The following is a 17,256-nucleotide window of genomic DNA, read 5'->3' as shown; positions in this document are numbered from 1 at the left end:
AGACCATGGTTTTGAGGAGAGAATAGATCCTTTAGAATGCTGGGGGTCATGTTCGGTAGTGGCTTCAATTTGGAATTGGCAGAGGATCATTTATTGAATATGGAAGCTGATGAGGTAGAAGATGAAGACATAGGAGAACATTGCTGTGGTTCTGGGCTGGAGCTTGTGTGGTGATAGCAGAAGGCAGGAAATGGAGTTGACACAGTGGAGGGCCAACTACGCTTTGAGTGGGGGAGGGGTGAAGCTTGTTTGGTGAAGAAAAAGGCCTATTGAAAGTCCCCGTTTGGAAGACAGTGGCATCAGAACTGATGCAATTGAGGAGAAGCAGGGAGAATGGAAGAGTCCTTACATGCAGCAGGATGCAAAGATGTGTAGTCAAAGTACTTGACAGAGTCTGTAGATTTACAGTAAATATTACAAATCAAAGAAGCAGATTTTAAAGTGTGTCATAAAGGCAAAACATACAGAAAGGCTTAGCAATGTTCACATTTGCACATGATATGCAAGTGTATTATGTATTTTTGTTGATAAAATAATATCACAGAAAGCAGAGTGTAATAATGCTTAACTGCTGTGAGTGCTTTAAATTATTGGATTACAGTGGTGGTAAACATCACATATTTACATATATACTGTCAAATGTTTCCATGTGGCTGGAATGATTTGCCATATTAAGCTCATGGTTAGTTAACAATTTGTAATGCACAACTCTGCTCTAACACTATGAAAGACAGAAATTAAAACATCATCTCACCAGCACTGACTGTAACGGCCTCCATAAACTGCTCCCGCCACGAGTGCGTACCAATAACCAGTGCCAGGTTTGTCTTCTTGATCAGCTTATCCACAGTACTCTGCCAATTAGAGAAATAGATTTATCAGAACATTCAGATATCACAGTAACATGAGAGTGAATGCTTTGCTGACTAAAAATGTCATGAAATGTATATATTCTTGTTAAAAAAGAAGCAGCCTGGATCAAGCTGGACACAAGAAGCTAAAGAAAAGCTGCTTTAAATCACCTGAATCTATAGACGTGCCCAAACATATTAGATATTGAAGATGTTTCTGCTCATGGGGGAGTCTTGAACTAGGGGACGTAGATATAGGATAAGGCACACTCATTCATAGGTCCATTGAATCATAGAGCCATCCAGCATGGAAACAGACCTTTTGGTCCAACTCGTCCATACGGACCAGGTCTCCTAAACTAAATTAGTCCCATTTGCTTCTGTTTGAACCATAGCCCTCTAAACCTTTCCCATCCATGTACCTGCCCAAATGTTTTTTAAATGTTGTAACTGCACCTGCATCTGCCACTCTCTCTGGCAGTTCATGTCACCCTTTCTATGTAAAAGTTCCTGTCAGGTACCCTTTAAATCTTTCTCCTTTCATCTTAAAATTATGGCCTCTAGTTTTGAACTCCCCTACTCTAGCAAAAAGACTTTTGCTATCCACCTTATCTGTGCCCCTCATGATTTTATAAATCTCTATAAGGTCACCCATCAACCTCCTACACTCCATTGAAAAAAGTCCCAGCTTATCCAGCCTCTCCTAATAACACAAACACTCCAGTACCAGCAACATCTTTGTAAATCTTTTCTGAATCCTCTCCAATTTAATAGTATCCTTCCTGTAGCAGGGAGACCTGACTGTACACATTACTCCAAAAGTGGCCTCACCAATGTCCTGTACAACCATAACATGACATCCCAACTTCTATACTCAATGGTCTGAGCAATGAAGGCAAGCGTGCCAAATGCCTTCTTAACCACCCTGCCTACCTGTGATGCAACTTTCAAGGAATATGTATCTGAACCCCTAGGTCTCTCTGTTCGACAACTCCCCAAGGTCCTACCGTTAACGGTATAACTGTCATTGTTCATATTACTAAAATGCAACACCACGCATTTATCTAAATCAAACTCAATCTGCCATTCCTTGGTCCATTGGCCCAATTAATCAAGATCCCTTTGTACCCTTTGATAACCCTCTTCACTGTCTTCTATACCATCAATTCTGGTGTCATCTGCAAACTTACTAACCGTGCTTCAAAGGAATTTCTTCACTCAGCGTAGTAAATATCTTGAGTTCTCCACCCAGAAAATTTTGGAAGCTAGATCACTGAAAGTATTTGAAGAAGAGCTAGACAGATATTTGAAATATCAAGGAGCTGTGGGCTATGTGGAGCTGGCACAAAAGAAGTGTTGAGGGGGTGGCACAGTGGCTCAGTGGTTAGCACTGCTGCCTCACAGTGCCAGGGACCTGGGTTTGATTCCACCCTCAGGCCATTGCCTGTGTGGAGTTTGCACATTCTCCCTGTGTCTGCGTGGGTTTCCACTGGGTGCTCCGGTTTCCTCCCACAGTCCAAAGATGTGCAGGTTAGGTGGATTGGCCATGCTAAATTGCCCATAGTGTTCAGGGATGTGTAGATTAGGTGGGTTATAGGTGGATGGGTCTGGGTGGGATGCTGTGTGGGTCAGTGTGGACTTGTTGGGCCAAAGGGCCTGTTTCTACACTGTAGGGATTCTATGATTCTATGCCCTGTGGCAGATGAGCCGTGATCTTTTGGACAGCCAGCAAGCTTGAGGTGCTGCATTGCCTTCTGCTCCTGTTTCCTATGTTCTTATATCATATCAAGATTCTTGAATTAGCAGGAGTTTGCAAAGATAATGGAAGTGTGAGAATTCAAGCTTCGGCGATCAACGTATGGGAGGAAACATTTGAAAAGGAATCAGCAAAATTAACATCTTTATTTTGCGGAATCTTTGATTCCTCAAAATTAACATGCCACCATGTTTGATCTTTGAACTGTGAAAAGAAATCTCATTAAGAACAGAAATAGTGGGAACTGCCGATGCTAGAGAATCTGAGATAACAAGGGTAGAGCTGGATGAACACAGCAGGCCAAGCAGCATCAGAGGAACAGGAAAGCTGACGTTTCGGGTCGAGACCCTTTTTCAGAAAATGGGGGAGGGGAAGAGGATTCTGAAATAAATAGGGAGAGAGGAGGAGGCAGATAGGAGATGGATAAAGGAGACGATAGGTGGAGAGGAGACAGACAGGTCAAAGAAGCGGGGTTGGAGCCAGTAAAGGTGAATGTAGATGGGGAGTTAGGGAGGGGATAGGTCGGTCCAGGGAGGACTGACAGGTCAAGGAGGCGGGATGAGGTTAGTGGGTAGGAGATGGGGGTGGGGCTTGAGGTGGGAGGAGGGGATAGGTGGGAAGAAGGACAGGTTAGGGAGGTGGGGACAAGCTGGGCTAGTTTTGGGATGCGGTTGGTGGAGGGGAGATTTTAAAGCTTGTGAAGTCCACATTGATACCATTGGGCTGCAGGGTTCCCAAGCGAAATATGAGGTGCTGTTCCTGCAACCTTCAGGTGGCATCGTTGTGGCACTGCAGGAGGCCCAGGATGGACATGTCGTCTGAGGAATGGGAGGGGGAGCTGAAATGGTTTGTGACTGGGAGGTGTAATTGTTTGTTGTGAACTGAGCGTAGGTGTTCTGCAAAGCGGTCCCCAAGCCTCCGCTTGGTTTCCCCGATGTAGAGGAGGCCACAAGGGGAACAGCGAATACAGTATACCACATTAGCAGATATGCAGGTGAACATCTGTTTGATGTGGAAAGTCTTCTTAGGGCCTGGGATGGGGGTGAGGAGGGAGGTGTAGAGGCAGGTGTAGCACTTGCTCCAGTTGCAGGGAAAAGTGCTGGGGGTGGTGGGGCTGGAGGGGAGTGTGGAGCGGACAAGAGAGTCACGGAGAGAGTGGTCCCTCCGGAAAGCAGATAAGGGTGGGGAGGGAAAAATGTCTTTGGTAGCGGGGTCAGATTGCAGATGGCGGAAGTGTCGGAGGATGATGCGTTGGATTTGGAGGTTGGTGGGGTGGTACGTGAGGACGAGGGGTTTCTGTTTTGGTTGTTATTGCGAGGAGCGGGTGTGAGGGATGAGTTGCGGGAAGTGCGAGAGACACGGTCGAGGGGATTTTCAACCACTGTGGAGGGGAAGTTGCGGTCCTTGAAAAACGAGGACATCTGGGAGCTATTCTACAGCTACCTAGAATACACCTCCTCTCACCCACCTTCCTGCAAAAAGTCCATTCCCTAGAATACACCTCCTCTCACCCACCTTCCTGCAAAAAGTCCATTCCCTATTCCCAATTCCTTCGCCTCCGCTGCATCTGCTCCCGAAATGAGGCATTCCACTCCCGGACATCCCAGATGTCCTCGTTTTTCAAGGACCGTAATTTCCCCTCCACAGTGTTCGAAAATCCCCTCGACCGTGTCTCTCGCATTTCCCGCAACTCATCCCTCACACCCCCTCCCCGCAATAACAACCAAAACAGAATCCCCCTCGTCCTCACGTACCACCCCACCAACCTCCAAATCCAACGCATCATCCTCCGACACTTCCGCCATCTGCAATCTGACCCGCTACCAAAGACATTTTTCCCTCCCCACCCTTATCTGCTTTCCGGAGGGACCACTCTCTCCATGACTCCCTTGTCCGCTCCACACTCCCCTCCAGCCCCACCACACCCGGCACTTTTCGCTGCAACTGGAGCAAGTGCTACACCTGCCCCTACACCTCCCCCCTCACCCCCATCCCAGGCCCTAACAAGATCTTCCACATCAAACAGATGTTGCACCTGCATATCTGCTAATGTGGTATACTGTATTCGCTGTTCCCATTGTGGCCTCCTCTACATCGGGGAAACCAAGCGGAGGCTTGGGGACTGCTTTGCAGAACACCTACGCTCAGTTCGCAACAAACAACTACACCTCCCAGTCGCAAACCATTTCAACTCCCCCTCCCACTCCTTGGACTACACTGTGTTATCTCATTAAGAACAGCAGTGTGCAGAAGACCATGAAGAAGGCTTTAAGAACCTCACTCAGAAATGGAAGTTTAATGGAGAGAGGACAAATAGACAAAGGGTTATAGAAACCAAACAACTGTTGTGCAGAAGGAAATTCAGGGAAGTATGAAAGTTCTGTCATTTCAGCACTAATGAAAAACAAAGATCATTCTCATGAAATCTGTTATCCTGCTAGTCTACCTGTACAAGAAAATATCAATTCTTCGACTTAGAACCCATTGCAGTTGCTAGATCTGACTTCAACTGTGAGCCTCTTTGCTACAGTAACAAGGAACACAAGCAACAAGCCCAATGGTATATCACAGATACTCATTGGGACCTTCTTCTTATAAATAAACTTAATCTTATCTGCAATTGTTCCAATCTTGCAATTTCTTGTTAATAGTTTAATTTCTTTATCGCTAATGAACCCAAGTAGCAACTTATAATAAACTAATCTTTAATCTGTTTAAACAAAATCTTGCCTGCTGACCTGCTTTAACTTGAATAATTACAAATTAAAAGCTGCATACAGCTATATTAATCTACAGTTCATTGACATGGAGTAAGCACACCTGGCGGTCGAGGAATTACAATTAATTACAGGATTGGAAAAAAATTGAACAGCGTGAAGAAAGTTCAAAGTTCAGAGGTCACCAGATAATAAACAGCCGCGGCCAGTTAGAACTTTGTGACTCAGAGAGGATTAGAACTTCAGAATAAGTCACTGGAAGTAAGGAAGCCCTCAAATGAATGATATAAATTCCTTCAAAAAGCAAATTTGATATATTGCCAAATTGCCCTGCATCCCACAGGCTCATGTCTACTTGACCAGTCTTCTGTGCTACATCGTCAAAAGCTTTACTAAAGTCTTTTTAGACTACACCAACTGCATTCCCTCATCTAAACATCAATTACCTCCCTGAAAATATCAAATTTATTAGACATGATCTTCCCTAACAAAGCCATGCTGACATTCCTCGATTAATCCTTGTCTCTCAAGTGGAGATTAATTCTGTCCCTCAGAATCTATTTACTCTATGGCTCAGGTAATTCCGAGATTATTACCTTGGGGATTCTTCTTTTTATTTCTTAACTATTCAGATTCTTTCAGAAGAGCTTCATTTCTAGTCCAATCAATGTCATTGATACACAACATGACAATGATGACAACTGGTCCATTCCCTTCCACTCCAAGTTCCTCTCCAGCCCTGAACAGATATCCTTAACCTTAGCACGAGGTAGGCAACACAGTCTTCAGGATCCACATTTACAGTTGTGAAGAAAAGTATCCCTCTGATTATACAGTCCCCTACTACTATTATGTTCCTATTTCCTGCCCATTTGAAAGGTTTCCTGTACCATGGTGCTGCAGTTAGTTTGCTGATCGTCCCTGTAGTCCCCACTTTCATTTACACAGCTTACATGAACCTCATAGCTGTTGGGCAGTTTCAGGGATTGAGACTCCTCAAATGCTCTCCCTGGGTTCCCATATCTGCCTTACCTATCAGTCCTTCCCGACCTAGATCACAGACTAAATTTTAATTACCTAATGTGAGGGTGTGATCGCCTTCTGGAGCAAATGTCTAAGTAACTTGCACCGTCCCTAATGTGGCACAATATCTGCAGCTTAGACCCCAGCTCCTCTGCTCAGATCCATAGTTCCTCAAGCTGCAAACACTGAGTCAGGATGTTTGTCCTAAATGGTGCAGCCGCAAAACATCAGCCATCCTGCCATATAATTTAATTTATTAATTATTTACTCATGTATCCTTGCTCTTCACACTTGAAGAATACTCCATCTTTACATTTTATTACAATTTTTTTAAACCAGTATCAATCTTATACTCAACAAGCTATTTTTAACGAAGGGGGAAACAAAAACTACAGACCTAAACACAACTGAAGATCTTACTTTTACTTTAAAGACTAAAAAAACTCAGCAATTCTCATCACCAATCATTTGCTTTCCCTGTCACAGTGTGATTCGTGATGTTATGAATTTTACCCTGTGCATTTAACCCCCACCAGCACATCTCTCACTCTGGATACTTTATTTCTTGCAGTAAATATTACTCTTTCCCGCCTGCATCGAATTCCCACTCCAAACCAAATTTGAATATATACTGATTCAGCCTCTGTATCAATCAGGTGAAGTCTACCTACACTGAGTGTGTTCCTTACTAACGGATATTTCAGAATATTCAGAATGAGTATATTCTTAAAGATTGTAAAGGGAAGATCCACCATTTGTGGTTAACTAAAGAAGTCAGGGAAATCATCAAACCTCAGCATAGAGCATATAACTACACAAAAATAAGTGGTAGGTCAGATGATTGTCATACATAGAGAGTGACTAAAAGGTTAATCAGGAGGAAGGAATTAGAGTATGAGACAAAACTAGATTGGAATGTAAAACTGAATAGAAAGAATTTCTATAAGTATTTAAAAACTAAAAGAGTGTTGCTCCTCGAGTGAGGAAGAATGGGAAGCTAATAAGTAAATGGCAGATGAAATGTATTTTGTCTCACTATAGAAAATACAAAAAACATTCCAGGAATACTGCAATTCAGATATTGAAGGGACAGGAATTAGATGAAATCAACGACAATCACAAGGAAAGTGAAACTACGCAAACTGACGGAGCTGCAGGCTGACAAGTCTCTGGATCCAGATGAACATCATCCTAGGGTCATAAAAGAGATTCCTAATGAGGTGGTACTTGCACTGGTGCTAATGTTTCAACATTCTTTAGATCCAGGAGAAAGTTCCAAACATAACCCCTCTATTCATAGAACATAGAACATTACAGCGCAGTACAGGCCCTTCAGCCCTCGATGTTGCGCCGACCTGTGAAACCAATCTGAAGCCCATCTAACCTAAACTATTCCATTATCATCCATATGTTTATCCAATGACCATTTAAATGCCCTTAAAGTGGGCGAGTCTACTATTTTTGCAGGCAGGGCATTCCATGCCCTTACTACTCTCTGAGTAAAGAACCTACCTCTGACATCTGTCCTATATCTATCACCCCTCAATTTAAAGCTATGTCCCCTCGTGCTAGGCATCACCATCCGAGGAAAAAGGCTCCCACTGTCCACCCTATCTAATCCTCTGATCATCTTGAAGAAGGAAGGGTCATTCAAGAAGGAAGGGAGACAGAAAACAGGAATTTGTAGGCCAGTTAGCTTAGTGTTCCGTGGGGAAGGTGTTAGACTCAATCATTACAGGAATTGTAGCTGCACATTTAAAAACTTCAAGTTAATCAAGGAGGTTCAGCATAGTTTTGACAAAGGGAAATTATGCTTACTCTATTTTTTGGAGTTCTTTGAAGGAGTAACATGTTCTCCGGATAAATGGGAGTCTGTAGACTTAGTATATTTGGATTTTCGTATGGCACATGTTAAGGTGTCCCAACAAAGTTATTGTGGAAAATGAAAGCTCATGGTGTAGTATAACACACTAGCATGGTAGAAAATTGGCTGACTGTCAGAAAATAGAGAATACGCATAAAAGGGTCTTTGTTTTGTAGGCAGAATGCGACAAGTGGAGTCCCGCAGAGGTTTGTTTTGGAGCATCGATGTTTTACAATTTACATTAATGACTTAGATGAGGAGAGCAAAGGCATGGTTGCTAAGTTCACAGACAACCCCAAGATAGGTAGTATTGTGAAGAAGACATGAAGAAATTGCAGACAAATATGAATAGGTTCATTGAGCAGGCAAAAATCTGGCAGATGGCACATAATGTTGGAAAATGTGAAGTTGTTCACTCTGGCAGGAAGAATTGAAAAAACAGTATTACTTGATTGGAAAAAGTACGCAGAATTCTGAGATGCAGAGGGATTCAGGTGTTGTGGTGCATGAGTCACAAAATATTAGTACAAAGGTATAGCACATAATCAAGAAGGCTAATGAAATGCTATTCAATATTAAGAGAAGAACTGAAAATAAAAGTAATAATGTTATGTTTCAATTATAGGGGACATTGGTGAAACCACAGCTCAAATACTGTGTGCGTTTTGGATTTCTTACTTAAGAAAAGATGTAAATGTATTGAAGGGGGTTCAGAGGAAATCTACTATATTGGTGCCTGGAATAAGTAGGTTGACTTAGGAGGAAAGATCGGACAGACTGGCTTTGTTATCACTGGAGTTTATATGAGTGCGGGATGATTTGAAGTGTATAAGATCCTGAATGATCTTGATAAGGTGAATGTGAAAAGGGTGTTTCCTCGTATTGGTCAGTCCAGAACTAGGAGGCACTGTTTTTAAATTAGGGATCTTTCTTTCAGGACAAAGATAGGGATAATTGTTTTTCTCTATCAGAGTTGCAAGACCTTGGAACTTTGCCTCAGCAGTTCATGGACACGATACCATTGAATATATTTTAGAGATGGATAAATCTTCATTCAGCAAAGGAATTAATGATTCTCAGAAGATGGGAATGTGGAATTTGAAACACAAACTGATCAGCCGCGATCTCATTGAAATTTTTTTACCCCAATTTTGTATGTTCATATAACTAGATAGCTTGATTTTATATTTTTTGTTTTTATCTTTTGCATACTAAATTTGCATTCAGTTGTTAATGAAACTCTGTAGCCTCGTGTGAGTGTGTTTCAGTGACTGATGGCTACGTAAACTAAATTTTTAAAAAATGATCTATTAATCCAGATTTCATTCTAGGATCTGACTTGTTTAGCAGTACCATTAACTGGGAATCATAAGATGGAGATGAGGAAGTTTTTTTTTAATCTCATAGTCAGAAGTCTTTGGAACATTCTTCCCCAGAGTTCAGCAGAGAAAAAGCTGTTGATAAACTCTTGCCTAACAAGGGAATCAAATGTTATCAGAGGTAGGCTGGGATGCGGAGTTGAGCCCAAAGAACAATCAGTGTGATTTTACTGAATCGCAGAGCAAGCTAGAGGGTCTTACTCCTGTTCTTGTTTCCTACATTTGTAGGTACTATGGAATCTACAGCCTACAAGACAGGTGCACACTTTGGATGGTGTTATTTATAAACAGAGTTTAAGATAACGTCTCACGTCTGATTTTCCAATTCAGAATAATGAGGGGATGCTAGATGTAAAACAAAAGAGGTTTCTGCATTTTTCTACTTTGTCTTCAACTTTTGAAGATCGCTGCCAAATAGTGGCATCTCAAAATTAAAAACTCTCTCTCTAACTTTCCTGGCAATAGAGAAATGAATGGATTCTTCACAGTAACAACTAATCTTTGTGTTGCAGAATGCCTCCAGCAATGCCATGCATTTGTTTCAAATTTGTTCATGGTTCGTTGCTATCTGGGCTAGTATTTATTGCCTATCCCTATTTATAGTTGAGAAGATGGTGATGAGCAGCCTTCTTGAACCACTTAAGTCCTTGAGGTGAAAGGACACCCAGAGTGCTTTCAGGAAGGGAGTTCTAGGAGTTTGACCCAGAATACTGAAGGAATGGCAATGTAGTGCCAAGATGGTGTGTGGCTTGGAAGGGAACTTGCAGGAATCATCGTGTTCCCATGCACTGCTGCCTCTGTCATTATTGGTGATACAGGTTGCATATTTGGAAGATGTTGTCAAAGGAGCCTTGCAGAGGTGCTGCAGTGTCAGTGGTGGAGGGAGTGAATTTTGAAGCTGGTGAATGGGGTGTCAGTCTAGCGACTGCTTTGTCATAGATGGTGAAAAGCTTCTTGAGTGTTGCTGGAGCTGCACTCATCTGGGCAAGTGGGGAGTATCCCATCACACTTCTGACTTGTGCCTTGTCGATGGTGGACAGGCTTTGGGAATACTGAAGCTGAGATACTCAGCTACATGCCTCAGAATTCCCAGTTTCTGATCTGTTGTAGCCAATGTACTTTTATTACTGGTCCACTTAAGCACCTGATCAATGGTAACTTTCAGGATGTTGATAGTGGGAAATTTGGCATTGATAATTCCATTAAACATCAAGGAATGATGGTTAGGTTCTTACTCGTAGAAGATGGTCATTTCCTGGTACCTGTGTGATGCAAATGTTATTTGCTACTTACCAGCCCAAAACTGGATATTGTCCAGGTCCTGTTACACAAGGACATAGACTGCCTCAGTATCTGTTGCATCACAAACGGCACTCAACATTGTGCAATTATCAGCAAACATTTTAACTTCTGATGTCATGATGGAGAGAAAGTCATTTATGACACAGCTGAAAATGGTTGGATCCAAGACACTACCCTGAAAAAAGCCAGGACTTTCAATGCAATGTGGTAGTATCCCTACCTCTGAGCCAGGAGGCCAGGGTTCAAATCCCAGCTTATCCAGAGCTGTGTAATAACAACTTTGAACAGGTTATTCAGAAAAATCTATCCTGAAAAACACCTGCAATCATGTCTTGGGTCTGAGATGATTGACCTCAAACAACAACAACCATCTTCCTTTACAGAACCATCTTCCTTATCATCCAGTGGATTGTTTACTCTGACTCCCATTGTCAGTGGATAAATCAAGAGTATTGTGCAGTTGAGCATTATCACAGTGATAAGGGGCTGTTGGATGTGGTAGGTTGGGACTAAGAAGCTGAGAGTCAGGGAGCATAGAGTCTTGTAGGAATGTCAGGGCACGTGTGGCCTCAAATAGGGGAAGGGAGAGGGTCAGCAAGGGCATTGGGACTGGGATGGTGAAGGGATCAGGGACAAAATGGGAACATGGCTGGTGACACTGACAGGCTCGGCAGAAATGGGCAAGATGGGGAGACAAGGGCCAAAAGAGACAGCAAACCAGTGAGGAAGGAACAGAAATGGAGTGATTTGATGTGTGATGGGGCAAGATGATACTGGAAAGGTCCAACATGAACAGTGACTCACTCTAGTGCTTTTTCAAATCAACTGTGTAAATCTTTTGATTTTGAAAGGGTTACACATTAAGTGGGAGGAGATTTAAATAAGGGGAACAGAATTGCAGCTTAGATTTTCTGGCCTAGCGAGAGGGCATCCTATTAATCCCAAGTCTAGTGAATGGAGAATCATGACCTGCTGCCTTCAATTCCCACATAACCAGCAAATCAATAGTTCTCACAATTTCACATTCCAACGAGATCACAAGAAGTCATGAAGCCAAAGTACATTGTGGCGAATTGCTATCTTGTGATGTCTCAGGTATGCATGAAGCAATGCAGCAAAGGGAGGGACAGTAAATCCATAAGCAACTGTGTTGGTGCAGGCCAATCATCTCAAGGACTGCAAGCTCTGGCATCCTGGCTGGAAGCTTCTGGTACACAAGGGGAAGGATTGCAGGGAGGGTGCAGTGTGCGAAGTTGGTGGCAGGTGCTGGCAACTCCACCATTCCAAGGCAAAATTAGAACCTCTCTGAAAGGAAGCTGAGGATTATGAATGGGGAGGTACACTGGCATGCCTTCAGTACCCAGGTAATGTTCACTGCTGCTATTCACCTATAGGTTTGAGCACGGGAACATGCACTGGTATTATTCAGACTAATCCTGTGCACTATTAAACATGCATATTTGCCTACTGGTCTTCATGGTGGTCCTGAACTGTTGTACACAAAGGGTAATGCATCCCATCCTGAAACATAAATACCTCAATAATTGTAATTTTCTGACTGAATGGTAAGCCACTATCCACAACAGTTAGTACAATTCAAATATTCATTTTAAAGTTTCCAACATATCAGATTTACAAGTTGAGATTGATTGGTACAGAATGTTGTGACTGGCTGCCGACTGTTCACTAAGATAAAATATATTGTGTTTTCAGATGTGTATATATCAATACATGGCATTCCCATGATTTAATCATTTACTGTTAGGTGAATATCAACCCGTTTGCAATTTAAGGTACTTTTGCTCCCAAAGGTATTTTTCTGTGGAACTGTTAGAAAAATTGTTTGGTGCTCAAAGAGTTAAGTGCATCAGATATATAAATTTTGCTTTGAGACAGAGCATTATTAGATGTTGTAATTATGTTCAAATACCAGGTGCTGGCATTTTAAGCTGGTTTCTCATAACTGTCATTTCGCCTGTAGAAAAGGAAACACATTGGGTCAAAATTTGCTGGAAAAGTAACAGTGTGTGAATAATGTTCCCAGTTATTAATGTGCAAATCAGCTAGAAACCCGCAGCAAAGAAGAGGATTTCAAACTATTCGCAAGCTGTTAGACGATTTGCACATTATAATGGCTAGCTTTGCAAAAACGACATCTCATGCAAAACCCTTTGCTGAGTTTTGTGAGGCTCTGCATTTACACATTATTTGCCAATTAAACTGGCCACAAAAATTAAAGTCTTATTAATGATATGAGTGCACGTTTAAACATGTGATTATCGTTAATAACAACCAATCAATTTGTGTAACACTGAAAATGAATTTTAAAAATGTGGAGTATCATTCCTTCATGTAGTAAATTATTGGAGCCGTTAAAAATGTTAACTTTAAGACCATTGTAAGTTTATTTATTCCACAGGAGCTGCAGGTTAAAATGAGAAAGCAAGGTCAAGATGATAATCATGTGAACTATTTTTCACCCATCAAATGAATTTGTGCAATAGTTACCAGACAAGGCCACTGCAGCAAACAATTTCAGCGGATTTAAAATGCACTTACATGCAGTTTTGAAGAGAAAGGAATGAAGGACATAGTAAAAACACAGACTGGTAGCTTACCAGAATTTGAAAGACATCTAATGAATTTTGTTGCTTCTAAAATTATATGTTGTTACCAACATGACATGCCTCTTCATTGTAGGCAACATTGGAGGCAAACAATGTTTGGATAATGCCCAAAGTAGAAATCAAAACCAACCACTGAAACACCCTAGTAGAATAATTTCTTTGAGTGCCACTTGATGCCAAAATGATTGAGTGTAGAGGACTACCACAGATGTTAAAATGGTTAAGATGTCCACCTGAGATGAAGAAGCATAGATTACAATTTGTCTACAGTGTTCTTCACAAGGTACCTTAAATTCATATGACTCTTCAATGATGACCTCCAACTTGGAATGTTCACCCAGGATGGGTTTCCCCATCTCTGCAATACGCCGAGCTTCTTCTTCCTCTGCCGTCAGTTTCCCATTGGATTCATCTGCATATCAGGAAATGCATTGTTAGAAACCCTGTCTGCACACCACAGAACAACCAGCTCAGCAAGCTAACAAACAACTGCATCCACAACCTAAACTACAAATTTTCACTAAGATCTTAAAAAAAAGTGAGAAATTTCACAGGATGTTCTCAATTTTCCCACTAATCTGTGCACTTGTATGGCTATACAGCAGCCTGGAATGAAATGCACAGGCCTTCTTCTGTGCCACTGCTCATTGAAAAAAAAAATCTAGCATTGCACAATACAGAAAATTTAAAGGAAACATTGCTCTTGAACCTATACTTGGTATCATAGGTCCCTTTCGCTGTGAGCTCATCTAGATAAATGGACTAAAAACACTTGCTAATAGCCAGACACATGATCTTACCAAAGCCCAATCTCTCAGGTCAAAATGAGATAAAAGTAGATCTAAACATTTTGCTCCTAGGAACTAACTACTGAGAGGCCTTTTGCATTTTAATCAGTGATTTTAAGATACAGTTTGAGATATGGTATTTATCCAGCCAAAAGCAATTGGATAGCAAAGAATCTTTGTTGTTTGACCCTGGGAGATCTTGTGGCATAGTAGGTAGTCAGAAACTCTGGATGCCAGTCCCACGTCAGGGCTTTTAGCTATGGAAGACACATTCATAACATGGTCAAACAGGTTGATTATCAGCCTGTAAATCTTTTCAATACACCTGATGACAGAAGGTAAGACTGGGAGCGTCTCCTGGTCAGCCATCCTGCAGAAGGCAATGACAAACTACTTCAGTACTTTGTCCTTAGTGTGGAGCAGTGCAATGGAAGTCTATGGCTTGATACTCGGAAACGAGGGTGGGGGAAAGGGCAGACAGGTAGACCCTAGTTCAGCCCACTCAATTCCATCCTCATCTTCGGTTAATTAAAATGGCAAAAGCACTTGAACTTTAATATTCTCTGCAGCACTTGTGAGTGCCATTTTCTGATCAAACGAGAGACAGCACACTTATGTAAGGTTACATTCATAGGACTTGTAACAATTAATGGTCCAAGTAAACTGATTTAGGTGATCTGTGGATTTGTTTTATTAAGTATGCCTCGAGGAATGGATTTAGCATAGATTGTATGACAGTTGATAAAATTCTACATAAAGTAAAATCATTCCTAGGTTAATTGAACAAATAATTCAATTTTAGCTGTCACCTTTAAACAACAAGCTCTTGAATAATGATTGTCATAACCTAGTTCCCTAAAGACATCTAACCTGCAGGTCCAAGTGAAATTAATCATCAGTGACATTATCTCACTTCAACTTCAGTTCATACATGTCTGTGTGTACTGCTGATTTAATTTCAAATAGTCATTTGTTGAATTGATTTGAGTTAATCCAAAACATCAGATTATTCTGATAAAATATAAGAGCTTGAATCATGCTTTGGTGCTGCACCACTGGTGCAGGCTGTGTTGGAATATCATACAACAGTTATTTACTGATATATCATACCACAATGACTAGTTTGTGCTGGCATACTCTACCACAAATTAGACTCATTCCAAATGCCATAAAACAAATAGTGACTCATTCTGGGTAATGTTCCACATTTACTGACTCAAAACACAAAGACATCTGACATCATTCACACTGTAGATGGAAACATGAAATTGCATAGATATAAATTGCATGAACGGGCAAAACTGTGGCGAATGGATTTCAATGTAGGGAAACGGGAGATCATTCTCTTAGGACCAAAAAAGGAGAGAACAGGATATTTTCTAACTGGTGAAATGCTAGAAATAGTGGAGGCCCAAAGAGACTTGGGAGTCTGGGTACATAGACAATTAAAATGTCTTGCACAGCTGGAGAAAATAATCAAGAAGGCTAATGAATCATTGGCCTTTATATCTAGAGAACTAGAATACAAGGAGGGGGTGAGGTTGTTGACTTGCTCACCGATCTGGCTTGTTTTTGTTCAGAGTTTCGTCCCCATGCTAGGTGACATCATCAGTGGAGTCTCCAGTGAAGCGATGTTGTTCTACTCCGCTTGGAATTCATACTGTCTGGTCTGTTATGGTGAGTACTGTCATTTCTGGTTTTGATCTGTACGGGTTCATATATGGGGTCCAATTCTATATGTTTATTGATTGAAGTACGGGTGGAGAACCGTGCCTCTAGGAATTCCCGTGCGTGTCTATGTTTGGCTTGGGCTACTATGCTTACTTTGTCCCAGTTAAACTGATGGCCTTCATTGTCTTAATGTACAGATATTAAGGACGTATAGAATTGCACTCCATATATTCCCACACAGATCAAAACCGGAAATGACAGTACTCACCATAACAGACTGGACAGTGTAAATTCCAAGCAGAGTAGAATAACATCGCTTCATCGGAGGCTCCACTGACGATGTCACCTAGCATGGTAACGAAACGTCTAAACAAAAACAAGCCAGCTCGACAAGCAAGTCAACAACCTCACCCACAACCCAAGCTACAGATCTTTGCCAAAACTTTAACCAAGGAGGGGGTAAAAGCTATGCTTCAGATGCATAATGCCTTTGTTAGACTACCTCAGGAATATCATGAGCACATATCTTGAAAGCACACATCAGCCAGTTACAGAGAGACACCCTGGCTTAGCTGGTAAACAAGGAGACGTCTAGCAGTGCAGTCCATTGATTCTCACTCAGTGGCTTATTAATTATTTCTCTATCACTCAATGTAATGATATGAATATATTCTAAAGCATAAAATCACTGTTACTGACTTCCTGTCACCAAATATCGGCTACTGCTTCCCAAACTCTTACCAGTGGCTCCATTTTGAGGATTGAAAAGTATCATGACCCTTCAGTGAGAACTTTAATAGCAGGGTGGGTAGTGCTGTGACAGTAGGGATCTATCAGATCAGGAGCACAGCTGTTATAACCCACAGTGGATATTGCTGCCTTAGTGCTTGAGACCCCAAAATTTCAGTTTATGATGCCACTTGGGGTCGTGACCCCTGTTTGGGGAGCTCCAAGTTACGCCAATAAAAAAAGTAATATACCAGCACTAAATAGCCTGTGCCAGTTAGAAGATTTACTACCAAATTTTCTTGATCTTTGTTCCCTTGGGGAACTCCAATTCCATATTCAAAAAGGTCACGGAAAGTAGGCAACAAAACAATATGCCATGTTTCTGCCTCTGAGTGATTCCCAGAGCTGTCCCGAGGAAGTGATACAGACCCATTGCTCACATAAAGATGAGATGGGAGAATCAAAGCATTCTTAGTTGGCACCCTTTGTTTCGATTATGTGTTCATGTGGTCAAGGGGTTCTCAAATGCAGCCCACCCCGTCTCAAGAA

The 17,256-nt window shown here is 41.7% G+C and overlaps 1 protein-coding gene across 1 annotated transcript in view; it reads right to left on the bottom strand.

Annotated features, from left to right (window-relative positions):
- LOC109923326 (sodium/calcium exchanger 3-like) overlaps positions 1–17,256 on the bottom strand; it is a 314,148-nt gene that overhangs the window by 17,327 nt on the left and 279,565 nt on the right. Inside the window, exons 6-7 of the mRNA XM_048618407.1 lie at positions 13,807–13,931; positions 755–854 (exon numbers count right to left, since the gene is read on the bottom strand). Of these exons, the coding sequence (XP_048474364.1) occupies positions 755–854; positions 13,807–13,931 (225 nt within the window). The remainder of the gene's footprint in view (positions 1–754; positions 855–13,806; positions 13,932–17,256) is intronic.

This window comes from Rhincodon typus, chromosome 39 (assembly GCF_021869965.1).
Source record: "Rhincodon typus isolate 14 chromosome 39, sRhiTyp1.1, whole genome shotgun sequence".
NCBI lineage: Eukaryota > Metazoa > Chordata > Chondrichthyes > Orectolobiformes > Rhincodontidae > Rhincodon > Rhincodon typus.
Note: the sequence above shows the minus strand (reverse complement) of the source record. Positions and strands in the feature narration are given on the sequence as shown.